This window comes from Ursus americanus, chromosome 20 (genome assembly GCF_024610735.1).
Source record: "Ursus americanus isolate L20-20 chromosome 20, mUrsAme1.1.p, whole genome shotgun sequence".
Taxonomy (NCBI): Eukaryota; Metazoa; Chordata; class Mammalia; order Carnivora; family Ursidae; genus Ursus; species Ursus americanus.
This window is the reverse complement of record NC_142146.1, coordinates 23629043-23642861: the sequence shown is the minus strand read 5'-3', so window position 1 is coordinate 23642861 and position 13819 is coordinate 23629043. Positions and strand designations below refer to the sequence as shown.

At 39.2% G+C, this 13819-nt stretch overlaps 1 protein-coding gene across 1 annotated transcript in view; it reads right to left on the bottom strand.

The window, feature by feature from the left end:
* Positions 1-290: 290 nt before the first annotated feature.
* EFHB (EF-hand domain family member B) overlaps positions 291-13819 on the bottom strand; it is a 49609-nt gene continuing 36080 nt past the window's right edge. Inside the window, exons 10-13 of the mRNA XM_045791669.2 lie at positions 7705-7912; positions 4974-5186; positions 3362-3543; positions 291-620 (exon numbers count right to left, since the gene is read on the bottom strand). Of these exons, the coding sequence (XP_045647625.2) occupies positions 447-620; positions 3362-3543; positions 4974-5186; positions 7705-7912 (777 nt within the window). The 3' untranslated portion in view covers positions 291-446. The remainder of the gene's footprint in view (positions 621-3361; positions 3544-4973; positions 5187-7704; positions 7913-13819) is intronic.

Sequence of the window (13819 nt, the reverse complement as noted above, 5' to 3'; positions counted from 1 at the left end):
CTAACAGAGACAGAAAGCTTGCTAAGCTTATTATGTTTTCTTATAGTGACACCTAAAGAGAAAGATAACAAAAAGTTGAAAGCAAAATTTTGTCAACCTGGTATCACAAACTAGACTTTGAATTTCAGTCAGCCAACTAAAATGCACAGACTTCTAGAGTATTCTAAACATTACAAACGTCTCCTATCATTCTGAAGTAGGTCTTTGGTAAGGTAAAAGGTTAACAGTAAGTGCTTGTCAAGTTCTCTGGTGTTTTACAGAAAACAATAAAATAAATCGTAAAATCCCAAATCAAATTTATTAGCAACACACACAGGCATAGGAGTCCTACTACATACAGTGATTGCTGAATTCTAACGTAATATCTAAAACCAGAATGGACTGAACATTTTTTATGAATGCAAACTTAACAATTCTTTTGTTTAAATGAATGAACTCCAAAAACATCACGTGGTTGTTTTACACTTGACCCGGTCTGCATGTTGTAGCTCATCCAGAACGTTCCTGATGGTCTCAACACAAACCTCTCCTCTGTGATGTTTTTTTGATGCAAGATTCCATACATTTTCAAATTCTTCATCAGAAAGCTTGACACCAATATTACATAATATCTCTGCAATCTAGGGGAAAAAAAACAGTGAGAGTCAGACTAAGATTTGTGTTTTTAAATTTATATTTTAAAAATATCTTTATAACATCTAAGACTATGGATATTTATCCCAAAAAAAGTGTGCACCCACGCATGCGTGTATGGGTGTGCCTGTTACATATAATAATAAGCAGATATCAAAATCCCAGTATTTTCGATTCAGAAATCATTTTGTTAATATGAGGATATTCACCTATACTAGCCCATATATAAAATTACTTCCAACTCTTTAAGTGTTTCTGGTCGAAAGAAGACTTGCTGAATTTGAGTTCTATCTCACTCACTTCTTGTCACTAGGATCTTGTATATGTCATGTCGACCCCTTGAAAATTAGTTTCTCTTCTCTAAAATAGGATCATTTATAAAATGCTTCTTACTGGCCTGTTATAAACTTTATTGTTGTAGGTGTGCAAATGCCAGAAAGATAGAGCATGCATGAACAACTAAGCAAATTAAAATCTGAGCATATTGAAAACCAGCAAATTTTGGTTATAAGTCATCTTTCTGCAATGATAATTATTATGGGAAAACATGTTTCTTATGTCCCAGGGAAAATTTAAGAAAGGAAAGATGAGAACTAGCAGTGGGAAGAAATGTTAGAATGAGTAGAGAAAATAAAAGATTTGAAAAAAAAAAAGAAACTAAATTTATGTCTTTAAGATTTTTTAAATTTATTTATTTGAACAAGAGAGAGAGAACATGAGTGGGGGGAGGGGCAAAGGGAGAAGCAGACTCCCCGATGAGCAGGGAGCCTCTATCCCAGGACCCCGGGATCACTACCTGAGCCCCAGGCAGACACGTAACTGACTAAGCCATGCAGGTGCCCCAAAACTAAATGTAAAAGAGGAAAAACATTTACTATGAGGCACACAGAAAAAAAGCCAAGAGGGAAATGAAAAGAAAGGTTAGACAGTGAATAGGAAAGCCAAAGAAATAGAAGAGTTGCAGAATACATCTATTAAACAGAATCTTAGCAATAATTAAAAGATCCCCTCGAAATGATGTGCCCTCATGGGAAATTAACAGTATAATCAAATACACTTGGAATTCAGAAGAGAAGAGCTGCCAGCATCTGCCCAATTGTTCTACAGCAAAAACACCTCAGTGTCCCTGTGCAGAGCTGTGATGTACCCCCATCTGGTGGCAGGTAAAGACTGTCCCCACAGAGTGAACTCCGGAAGTGGCCCGAGTCAGTCTTGAGCATCCCAGACCTCCGCCTCTACTTCCTTTCCCACTCCTCAGGAGGCATCCCTCCCCTAGTTCCCTATTCCATCACAATACACTGATTCACTAATATTTTCCAGAAGCCCATCCATTCTCAAGTTAGCATTACTACTCCAACCATTCATTTGGGCTCTTTCTTTTTTTCTAGATGTGTGAGTTAAGGGATGACGTCCTAGTTAAAAGAATTTTAGGCATCATGCAACAAGCAGGAGATTTTTGTTTCTTTGGGCAACCCTATATTTCTATTTCATAGGGCTTTTAGAGTAATCAAGGGAAGTGAAACAATCTGGGAGTGTCCCTTCTCTGACCCCTGGGGTGGACCCTGAGTTCCTTCTTTGGGAGAGCCAGCAGGCGTCTCCTCTGAGTTTCTTCTCCCTTTTTCTTTTTGTCCCCTACCTTAGTAGTGATGAAATGTTGGAATGAATATGTGATAATTAAGGTAGTAGCTAGTAAGTTTTCAAGCCATCGACCCTTCATCTGAAGTACCAGAGGCATCATATGTCTATTTATATATCCTCAATCATTCCTAGTTAAGGATATGAAAATTCTGAAGCAGCTGCACACCCTAAATTACATCCTGCTTTCTACAAGTGCAGATCAAGACAGGCTGGCCGAGCGTTGCTATTAATCTTTGGCCCGTAGAACCCCAGTGGCTATTCTGACCTACCTGGTTGCTCCTGTTTTATAACCCGTCTAGGAAGAAAATCACCTAGAATATGAGGACCGTGTTTTCTAACAAAAACAAAAACGAGATACATGGGCTGACAAATGGTGTGGCAACAGGACAGAATATTTTATCTTTTATTTTTTTATTTTTTTAAAGATTTTATTTATTTATTTGACAGAGAGAGACAGCCAGAGAGAAAGAACACAAGCAGGGGGAGTGGGAGAGGAAGAAGCAGGCTTCCAGCGGAGGAGCCTGATGCGGGGCTCGATCCCGTAACGCCGGGATCACGCCCTGAGCCCAAGGCAGACGCTTAACAACTGAGCCACCCAGGTGCCCCTGGACAGAATATTTTAAATCAGTGCTTTCACAGATAATCTAAGATATAAGATAGCAGCAGTACATGAGGAGGGAGCAGAGTGGCCTTTCTCATACCTACCTTTGGTTTTAGAGATACAAAACCATGAGATACTTATACAAGGAAGGGATAGATCCCTTCTGCTTCTTCTCAACTAAGAATAGTGTTGAGTTCCTTAGGAAAACATTTTTCTTCTTATACATAGCTCATAGTGGATATATGTGACTGTAATGTCTCCTATTATAGAAGAAAAACTGCTCCAAGAATTGTACCAAAACATCACAACCAAACTAAACATTATCCTCAAGAATCCTGTATTTGGGGATCCTGATGACTCTTGTAATATCAAAGTTCACATTTTAAACACTCTAAAATTAAATAGTCATTGATAAATAAACATTTTCATCTTTATGTGTTTATGTGAAGTTGACATTTCTTTCAACTCTTTTAAAATAATATGCCGTACCTCTTTTTTTGATCTGGTCTTGAAGAAATCTCTTTCAAACACTCCTTTCTGACCAAAGATGGTAGGATGTAGTAATGAATAGGCATTGCCCTCTTCACCATAATTAGTTCTATCACTGATTCGACGAATTCGCGGGGCAGGAATATCAGACCGAATGGTTGGAACGCCATAGATGGGATAACCTAGGACACCAATGAGAAAGGAAAACAACCATTCTAAAACTGTGCTGTACAATATAGTAGCCACCAGCCCCATATGGCAATTGGGTACATACTTGAAATGGGGCTAGTCCAAACTGAGATGTAATGTAAGTATAAAATACATACGGAATTTCAAAGATTTAGTGCCCCCCCAAAAAAAGTGGAATATTTAATCATTTTATCAATTGTTGAAAAAATATTTGGAAGATCTATTTATTATATATAAAGTATATATACTGTTAAAATTAATTTCACCTGTTTCTTTTTCTTAAAATTTTTAAATACATGTAACTCCAATTATATTTTTATTGGACAGCACTATTCTAAAGGGAGTAGCAAAATCTCATTATACCAGAATATATATAGCATGTCTATAAAATCCAGTGAAGAAAAATCCATAAATCCTTAATCATGTCCTCAGTCTAAGGAAGTGATCTTAACCAACATAAAGTAGTCTCTAACTAACCAATAGTCATTATGCTCAATATGAGATAGGAAGTGTTATGAGTTGAACTATATTCTCCCCAGATTTATATGTTAAAATCCTAACCACCAGAACCTCAGAATGTGACTTTATTTAAAAATAGAGCCATTGCAGGGTGCCTGGCTAGCTCAGTCGGTAGATCTCGGGGTTGTAAGCTAGAGCCCCATGTTTGGTGTAGAGATTACTTAAAAATAAAAAAATCTTAAAAGAAAAAGAGTCATTGCATTTGTAATGAATTAAGATGAAGTCACACGAGAGTAGCGTGGGCCGCTAATCCAATGTGACTGGGAGTCCCTATAAAAGGGGGCATTTGGACCCAGGCGCTCACACAGGACGACACCATGTGAAGGTGAAGGCAGAAATCAGGCTGATGCAGCAAAAGCAAAGGAAGCCAGCAACACACCAGAATCTAGGAGGGGAGCCCGGAACAGATCCTCCCTCACAGCCCCAGAAGTAACCAACCCTGCCACCCTGGCCTCAGACTTTCAGCCTCCGGAACCGTAAGATTGTGGTACTTGTTATGGCAGCCCTAGAAAACTAACGGATGGAGAATGAAGATACAGAGAATAGTTTTGCAAAAGCTCTTCAAATATTTGAAGGTAATCTGCTTGGAGCTAAGAACCACATGACTTATGAATCTCCTAACACTTGGTGTAGTCTGTGTAACATTCAATGTTCTGATCATCATAGATCAATTTCATTAATATTGACAGAATCATTTTACTTGGGTCATCATTAACAATAGTTCAGTTCCGCCTACATTTATTGAGACCTCCTGGATGGTTCAAATACAGAACTGAATGAAAGGTCCTACACTTTGAGAAACAGCTTAATGAAGATAGAGACTGGGAACAATACAAGGACAGACAAAGGACACTTCTATGTTTGCTGATCCTTTTAAAACTCAGCAAATAATAGACATACTCACAAGTAGAAGGAAGAGCACCTACAACTGCATTGATCTCAGAAGAAGTTGTCTTATAGTGATGAGAAACTTTATCACGTGGCCTCAGTAGTGTCCGGAGAGTCTTTTCTGAGCTCCCTGGTTCTTTTAAGACAATGTCTTCTGGCTTTATCAGGAGAGTTGGTTCAGATTCTTCAACATTAGCCTCGGCAGGGTTTGCACAATCTGGTTTTCTGCCTTTAAGCAAAGAATTGGGGGTGGGTAAAGTACAGGGGGAAATCACTACTTGGTGCTCGCTGCTCTGCAACAACATCAGTTTTCCGGGGAGTCTCTCCTTGCTGGCAGAGACTGAGACGGGGCTGGGGGAAGCCCTCCACCGACGCCAGTGCCCCACCGTGGAAGAGCAAGGGCAGGCCAATGTCATGTACCAGGAAATCCGAATGTGGCCTATTTCTTCTTGCCACACCACCCACTTTACTCTAGAATAAAGCTTTTTATATCTGAGAGACCAAATGAAAATGTGGAACCCATTTTTCCCTTAAAAAAAAAATTAGAGTTTATTTTTATATTTAACTTGAACTACGGGATTACCAGAGTTGTTTCCAGAGTAGTGTCCCAAGGAGAGGCAGAAGACACATTTGGAGTTGTAAATTCCACACATACCTGATGATGGCGGGGAGCCCCGTGTATTGCAACATTTGGACAGGCAATGAGACCACAGTATTCGATAATATAAATAACCCTCTTCATATTGGTGTATAAAAGAAAACCATGAGGTAAAACTCAAATTGTAAGACTCTGTCCTTTTGAAGATCTGCTTTGTTGACTCATTCTGAAATTTAGGAGTAAATTCCTGGCACATCTTTTTCACAGAGCTGGTAGCAATACAGCTAGCACTAGAGGGCGCTGTGGTCTTTCGATTTCTCGAAGAGCTCTCAGGGTTGCAAAGGCAAATGGTGCCCCAGTATCAGGCAGGGGTGGGAACCGTGGCAAACCAGAAAAGACATGCCTATGTAAAGTCTGCAGCCTCCATTCAGCTTCTGCCAATCATTGCCATGAACACATTCAGGCCCTGTGTTCCAAAATCTCTAATCCCCTCCCCGTGCCCCCCAAAAAGCAGAAATCTGGACCAGTATGAGAAACAGTGTCTCAGAAAACTGTTTGAAAGCCACTGCCTTAGAACACTTACCCCTTTCCTCTACAAATCAACAGTAAGTATAATTGGATATAAGGAAAACTCCTGCCAAAACATTCCTGAGCCCCTTCTGACTGAACCACTGGTCACTGTCTCAGAAGATGGAAAACCTCAAGGACTCCATTGAAAGTAGCTGGTGGAAGTCAGAACCCAAAAACCAGGAACAATTTGAAAAATGATCTGGTTTGAAAACAGATTCTGCTTTCCCTCACTACTTCATGAGTTGTGCCAAGAAGAAGAAAACTCTACCACCCCTTTGTATTTCTGAAAGGACTAGGGTAGAATTGTTTTCTATAAAATCTTCATTTGGTAAAGAAGATTCTCCACTTTCCTAGTGGCTTGAATAGAAAGACCATCTCAGAAACTCATAAGGGATCACACTGTTAATAAGGCCCCAAATTTGGTTTTGGCCTTGCAGAAAGGCATGACCCAGGAATAAAAGTAAAAACAGTAACAACTTCATTTTTTAGAGAAAAATATTCCAGAGGAGATAGAAATGTAAACAATCTTTTTAAAAAGTTAATCCTCTCTAATAATCAAGATTTGAACATTAAAGTGAACATAATAACAACTAAATTACAAGAACGTTTAAAATAATCCTCGGTGGTAGCAAAATTAGAGTAAAACCTCACAGATTTGGCTGATAAAATTGCAAAGTGGTACAATCATTTACAAAAGCAAAATGAAAATATAGTTACTTCTGGGACAATAATAACATTCATAAGAAATGAGATATAATTAGAAACAAAGATTTTTGAGAGATGATAATCATTATAGCGTTACCGATATTACTTCTAAAATATCTGGAAATAACCTAAATTTCAAAGAGTGAGGAAATGGTTTAGTAATTCATCATACATCAGCATGAAGGAACTGAAAATGAAGTTCATAAAAAAGTTTACCATAAAACTATTTCTTAATTCCATAGAAATTTGAAAGCTAAATTTTAAAAAGCCAAATAAATATGGTATATTCACTGTGATTTTATACATATATATATACATGCATAGTTAGTTAGTTAGTTAGTTAGTTAGTTAGTTAGTGATGCAGGAAGTCAATGTGGAAACATGAAAATATTTGAATAAAGGTAAAGATTGTTCTTTCTCTCACAAAATTTAAAAGAATAAATTTTCTTACGTCAAATTCTATCTTACTATTGAGTTTTCCTGGGGGAGGGGAGCTAATTACTGAAAGAAAATGGTTTTCAAACGCTTTCTGAGGAACTGTCTTTCATATTTTGGACTTCAGTATAAACTAGCTTTTAATTTTTTTTCTTTTGAATGAGCAATACATGGTTCCAAATTCAAAAAACATAAACACATAGATCAAAATGTGAGTTTTGCTGCCAACCTGTCCCTTAGCTACCTGGTTCCCCTTAAACATCATCAAATTCTTTCCTGTCCTTCCACAAATATTCTATGCATAAACAAGCAAATGATATGTATATATGTACATATTTTTAAATATAAAATATCAAAGTTGACAAGAGTCAAGCTCCTAGAAAACTGAAAATATAAAAATTCCATTTAATAATTCAACAAACTTTCAAAAATTAAATACCTTTAATAATGACCCTCTCTTCATACTCTTTAAGAGGCATTTTATCTTTCCAGTTAAGAAAATTTGCAAATTCTAGGTAGTTAATCAGCCCATCATTATCCACATCACAGTAGTCAAATAGCTGGTCCAGGAGTTTCTCATCTAAGAGCAAGCTGACCTGTTCACAGGCCTCCCGAAGCTCGGCTTTATCTATCACCCCATCTCCATTCTGTTAGACACAGAGCAGAAAAAGATGAAGCAAGCACCGTCTTTAAAAGCAGAGTATGCAACATCTATTATTTCATTTAAGAAAAAAGAGATCTATCACATAAATTCAAAGAACTTGTCTTATTTTTTACATAACAGCAGTCAAATATTAAGCAAGATCCTCACTGTGTCAACTTGATATGTGCACAGTAATTCCAACCCTGTTTGGAGCGGGGTGTGGCTCAGAATCTTTGTTCATTCTACTTTAACACTTTTTTCTTTAAATCATGCTGTTTACACTGTGGCAGGGCAGGTGTAACCATGATTTGTGCTTGACATTTCATTTAACCAACATTGTGAACTTTTGACAGCTTTCTACATTTTCCCATGCTTTCAAAGTTTTTAACACCTCTGGTGTTCCAACTGAGCACTAAATGGTCCTCCACTCTGTTGCCTGGTAATGAGGAGAAATTGGGAAGTAGTTGTAGGCCAAATAGAGGGTGGCAGATTCAAAGACCGTTGCCTGCTTGTTGTTAACACTCCTATGGGCAAGAGGGACATGCTACCAATCTGGCCCCACTGTAACAATTAGCACTAAAATTCATCCTGGTAGGGGGAACAGGGGAAGTTCCGCCTTCTTCCAGAAAACAGTTAAAGACAGGAGCACCTACACTGAGTGAGAAAGGAGGGAAGTTTACGAAGGCTTTGGGCTGGAACTAGTTGGTTCACTTCAGAGATAAAGAGGTAGTCTATGGCCATACCACCCTGAACACTCCCAGTCTCATCTGATCTTGGAAGCTTAGCAGGGTCGGGCCTGGTTAGTGCTTGGATGGGAGATAAACGGGCTGAACACACAATGCTTGTTGTTTTGTTTTTTTAAGATTGTATTTATTTATTTGAGAAAGAGAGAAAGTGAGACAGAGCAGAGCAGAAGAGAGGGGCAAAGAGAGAAACTGGCTCCCCGATGAGCAGGGAGCGCCATGTGGGCCTCCATCCCAGGACCCTAGGATCGTGACCTGAGCTGGAGGCAGATGCTAACCAACTGAGCCACCCAGGTGCCCACATAACGCTTGTTAAGGAAGAATGGCAAGAGCTGAGATGTCTTACCCCCTCAGCCCCTCCTGGAGCCTATCAAACCTTAAACCCATTTGGAGATGATAATAAAAGATCTAAGTATTTTTGCAGTGGGTCCTGGCTGCCATTAAGGAAGCTTTGGCCCTCTCAGAGAAAGCTCCCAAGAGAAAAGATAAATGACTCATTGACTAGCATTCAGCTCTTCTGCTCAGGATTAGTTTTAAAATGCTGATGAAGGTGATCCCTGGAGAATGAGGAACTGAACCAACGATCTCTAGATAAATTCCTGCAGTCAGATCTGTAGGCCTGGAAAACATCCCTGATGCTAACGTTGAAACAGAATGAGTATTTAAAACATTATCTTCACAAGGGAGATGCAAATGTGCTGGACTAAAGTAGACTCCTTTATAAAAACCTCTGCTGCAAGCCCGAGTCAACCAAAAATGCAAACCCCATAGCCCTAGCTGAAAAGCTATGTGGGATATGGCAGTTGAATCAAGGGGTCCTCAAAACTGAAATAGGTGGTGCCAACAATGACTTCACTGCCCAATATATCGACTTGGGTGGTTTGAAAACACTGGTGGTTTGTTTCATTGTGCTGCATACCACTCAAAACTCAAATGTTTCTTTTTTTTTTTTTTTTTTTTTAAGATTTCATTTATTTATTCAACAGAGACAGAGACAGCCAGCGAGAGAGGGAACACAAGCAGGGGGAGTGGGAGAGGAAGAAGCAGGCTCATAGCAGAGGAGCCTGATGTGGGGCTCAATCCCATAACGCCAGGATCATGCCCTGAGCCGAAGGCAGACGCTTAACTGTTGTGCCACCCAGGCGCCCCAAAACTCAAATGTTTCTTACTCTCTGTACTGAGTCATGCCCTCTGCACCCTTGATCCCCCCCTCCTCCATGCTCCAACCTTAGCTGCTCTAAGGAGAAAGATGACTAGATGTGGGACCAAGGTCTCCCTGTCCCCAAGGGAGATCAAATGCTACATTCATCTGTTTGGATATACTATTGAATTTCAGAGGGGCAAAGTCTCAAACTTTTATGGCCTCTTTGGATATGGGTGCCAAAGTCATCATCCTACCCAGTCTCTAGGGGAAGGAGATGTCTGCATTCAGCTAGTAGGGTTAGGGCAGGGTTTGTTCAAAGTGGAGAAAGGAAGCTAGCAATATATTATTTCTGTAGCTTCCACTGCTGAATGTATAACTGGTACTGATGCTTTGCATGCTTGTATTACTAATGAGCCACATGTAGAGGATGCTAGTACCTTTGGAGCCCCACAACCCTAATGACCTCTTTGAGCCTCAGGTCTCTATGACTAACAATTTTGACACTTAGAACTTCTGGGTCTGGTTTACTAACTTGAAACCCAGTGGTCTTCACTGGAATGCTGTGGCTTTTAATGAGAGCTATGAATGATCAAAAATGGGCATAGTCAGTCTACTCAAGGTTAGTCTCATGGTTCTGGCCAATACTCCCCTCGATGAACCCATCATATTTTTACTGACTCTTTGACTGTTACCAATGGCCTGTCTATTTGGTTTGCCATTTGGAAAACTACAGACTGGAAGATTAAAGACGCTGCTTTCTGGGGCGCCTGGGTGGCTCAGTCGTTAGGCGTCTGCCTTCCGCTCAGGGCGTGATCCCGGCGTTCTGGGATCGAGCCCCACATCAGGCTCCTCCGCTGGGAGCCTGCTTCTTCCTCTCCCACTCCCCCTGCTTGTGTTCCCTGTCTCGCTGGCTGTCTCTCTCTGTCAAATAAATAAATAAAATCCTTAAAAAAAAAAAAGATGCTGCTTTCTGAGTCTGAAAACTATGGTAACAAATCATAGCTGTTGATTGAACCATGTGGGTAAGTCATATAGATGCCCATGATAAGGGCCCATTCTCTGCTCATTCTCAGACTGAAATAAAGCTTCTGACTGATCCTAAACCATCCATATTGCCACCTTTGCTACCTGGATCCATTGTTGTACCAGACATGGTGACACACAAATCATTACAAAGGAAAGCACTCCATTTTTCTGAGGCAGAGGCTATCACACCACATGCCATACTTGTGACTCCTGACAAAAGTTGGCCAATCTGTCTCACGGTGAGGGAGGACACATCACACGTAAGACATTGCCTCCATGCTCCTGGCATATTGACTACATTGAACCTCTGTTACCTCTAAAGCTATTGGTGGTGCATCATATTGTTGACACATTTTCAAGCTATGGAATTGCTATTTCAGTTCAATCAGCCAGTTGCAAGCATGAGAGTATGGCCCATGAAATTAATCTGAGTCATGTGTTTTGCTTTCTGGACCATTTTCTGCCTGACAATGGTGTGTCTCACAGCAAAGTGTTAACAATGAGCTGTTAGTCAAGGTATTCAAAGAACCTTTCCTACACCCAGCCATCCACAGCCATCTGGTAGGAGTGAGCTTTGGAATAACCTTCTCAAAAATTGTCTGTCTTCCTCCCCAGCTTCTGGCTCACACAACCAGTTTTATCACTGAATGCAGCTGTCTCCAAAAAGGAATAATCTCATCTCAGCTACTTCCTGGATAACAATTCGAATAAAAGGAATTGACCCTCAACTCTATGGTCAACTAATCTTTGACAAAGGAGGAAAGAATATCCAATGGAAAAAAGACAGTCTCTTCAACAAATGGTGGTTGGATAGCCACATGAAGCATAAAACTGGACCATTTCTTTACACCATACACAAAAATAGACTCAAAATGGATGAAAGACCTAAATGTGAGACAGGAACCCATCAAAATCCTGGAGGAGAACACAGGTGGCAACCTCTGTGACCTTGGCCACAGCAACTTCTTACTAGACACGTCTCCAAGGCAAGGGAAACAAAGGCAAAAATGACCTATTGAGACTTCATCAAGATAAAAGTTTTTTGCACAGCAAAGGAAACAGTCAACAAAACTAAAAGACAAAACAAAATGGGACTTATCTTATCAGATAAAGGGCTAGCATCCAAAATCAATAAAGAACTTATCAAACTCAATACCCAAAGAACAAATAATCCAGTTAAGAAATGGATAGGAGACATGAACAGACATTTCTCCAAAGAAGGCACACAAATGGCCAACAGACACATGAAAAAATGCTCCACATCACTCAGCATCAGGGAAATACAAATCAAAACCACAATGAGATACGACCTCACACCAGTCAGAACGGCTAAAATTAACAAGTCGGGAAACAACAGATGTTGGTGAGGACATGGAGAAAAGGGAACCCTCTTACAGTGTTGGTGGGAATGCAAGCTGGTGCAGTCACTCTGGAAAACGGTATGGAGGTTCCTCAAAAAGTTGAAAATAGAGCTATACTACAACCCAGCAATTACACTACTGGGTTTTAACCCCAAAGATACAGACGTAGTGAAGAGAAGGGGCACCTGCACCCCAATGTTTATAGCAGCAATGTCCACAATAGCCAAACTATGGAAAAAGCCCAGATGTCCATTGACAGATGAATGGATAAAGAAGAATGGAATATTACTCAGCCATCAAAAAATGACATCTTGCCATTTGCAACAAAGTGGATGGAAATAGAAGGTATTATGCTCTGTGAAATAAGTCAGAGAAAAACAATTTTCAATCAGAGAAAGACAATTATCATATGATCTCACTCATATGTGGAATTTAAGAAACGAAACAGAGGATCATAGGGTCAGAGAGGAAAAAATGAAACAAGATGAAAGCAGAGAGGGAGACAAACCATAAGAGACTCTAAATCATAGGAAACAAACTGAGGGTTGCTGGAGGGGAGGGGACGGGGAATGGGGTAACTGGGGGATGGAAAAAAAGAAAAAGAAATAAAACATTTTTTAAAAAAGAGTAAGAGGAATTGGAATAACATAAGTCTATTTTGAAAATCTGGGACTCTACTGTGACCACTTCTGGACATGATGAGTCTTTTTATTTCCCCTCTAGATTTTGAATTTCCTAAGTAGAAAGCCTACACATTATCTGGAATAATATTTGATGCACAGTGAGTGTTCAATAAATAACAGAATTAATCCTCTAAGCCAAGAAGATTCACTTAGGAAATCATGGCTTATTTGTTCTGTTTTGTTTTGTATTTTTCATTAAAGTAAATCTGGGCATTCAATAATAGAAAATTCAAATAATCAAAAATTATCCTACAGCTGTACTAGAAGACCCACATCTTATTACCCTCTCAGGAAAAAAAAAGCTCCTCGAGGACACTGAGCACTGCATTGTGCATATTAAAAGTTAACTATTTAAAAGGTATATCAACATTAAATAATTCTCAGTAATTTCCTCCCTGCTTAATTTAATTTTATCATAAGGAATATGCCTGGTGGTTCACTAAGATAATCAACAGCTATTAAGATGATCATCTTGCCTATAATTACATTTAAAATGAATTTTTAAAAAGCAGAGCACTATGTATTGTGGTCGGTTCTCTTATTCATATCACTGCTATCTAAATTTACCCCTCTATCATCTTTGTAAGATGCTTGTATTTGAGTAAAGCTTAAAATGTACTTATTTTAGCTTACATATTTTAATTCTGAAGATTCATTTTTAAATTACCTGTAAATAGCAATTGGTCTCTATTAAAAACCGGAGAAACAGTTGAATACTTACATTTTTTTTAAACACAACTTTGTGAGAAATGTAGTGGGTGACTGATTGGTGTTTGTCCCTACATAATTGGTACAAAACCTAAATGAGATATTTAACCCACTTTTTATTCATCAGTACAATACAGGCACACAGGCCTCTAATCTAAAAACAAATAAAGTGAATGGATTAAACTGAATAAGCCAATGAGTAATCAAGATTTTTTTTTAAGATAAAAAATGTGAAGTGTAACTTTT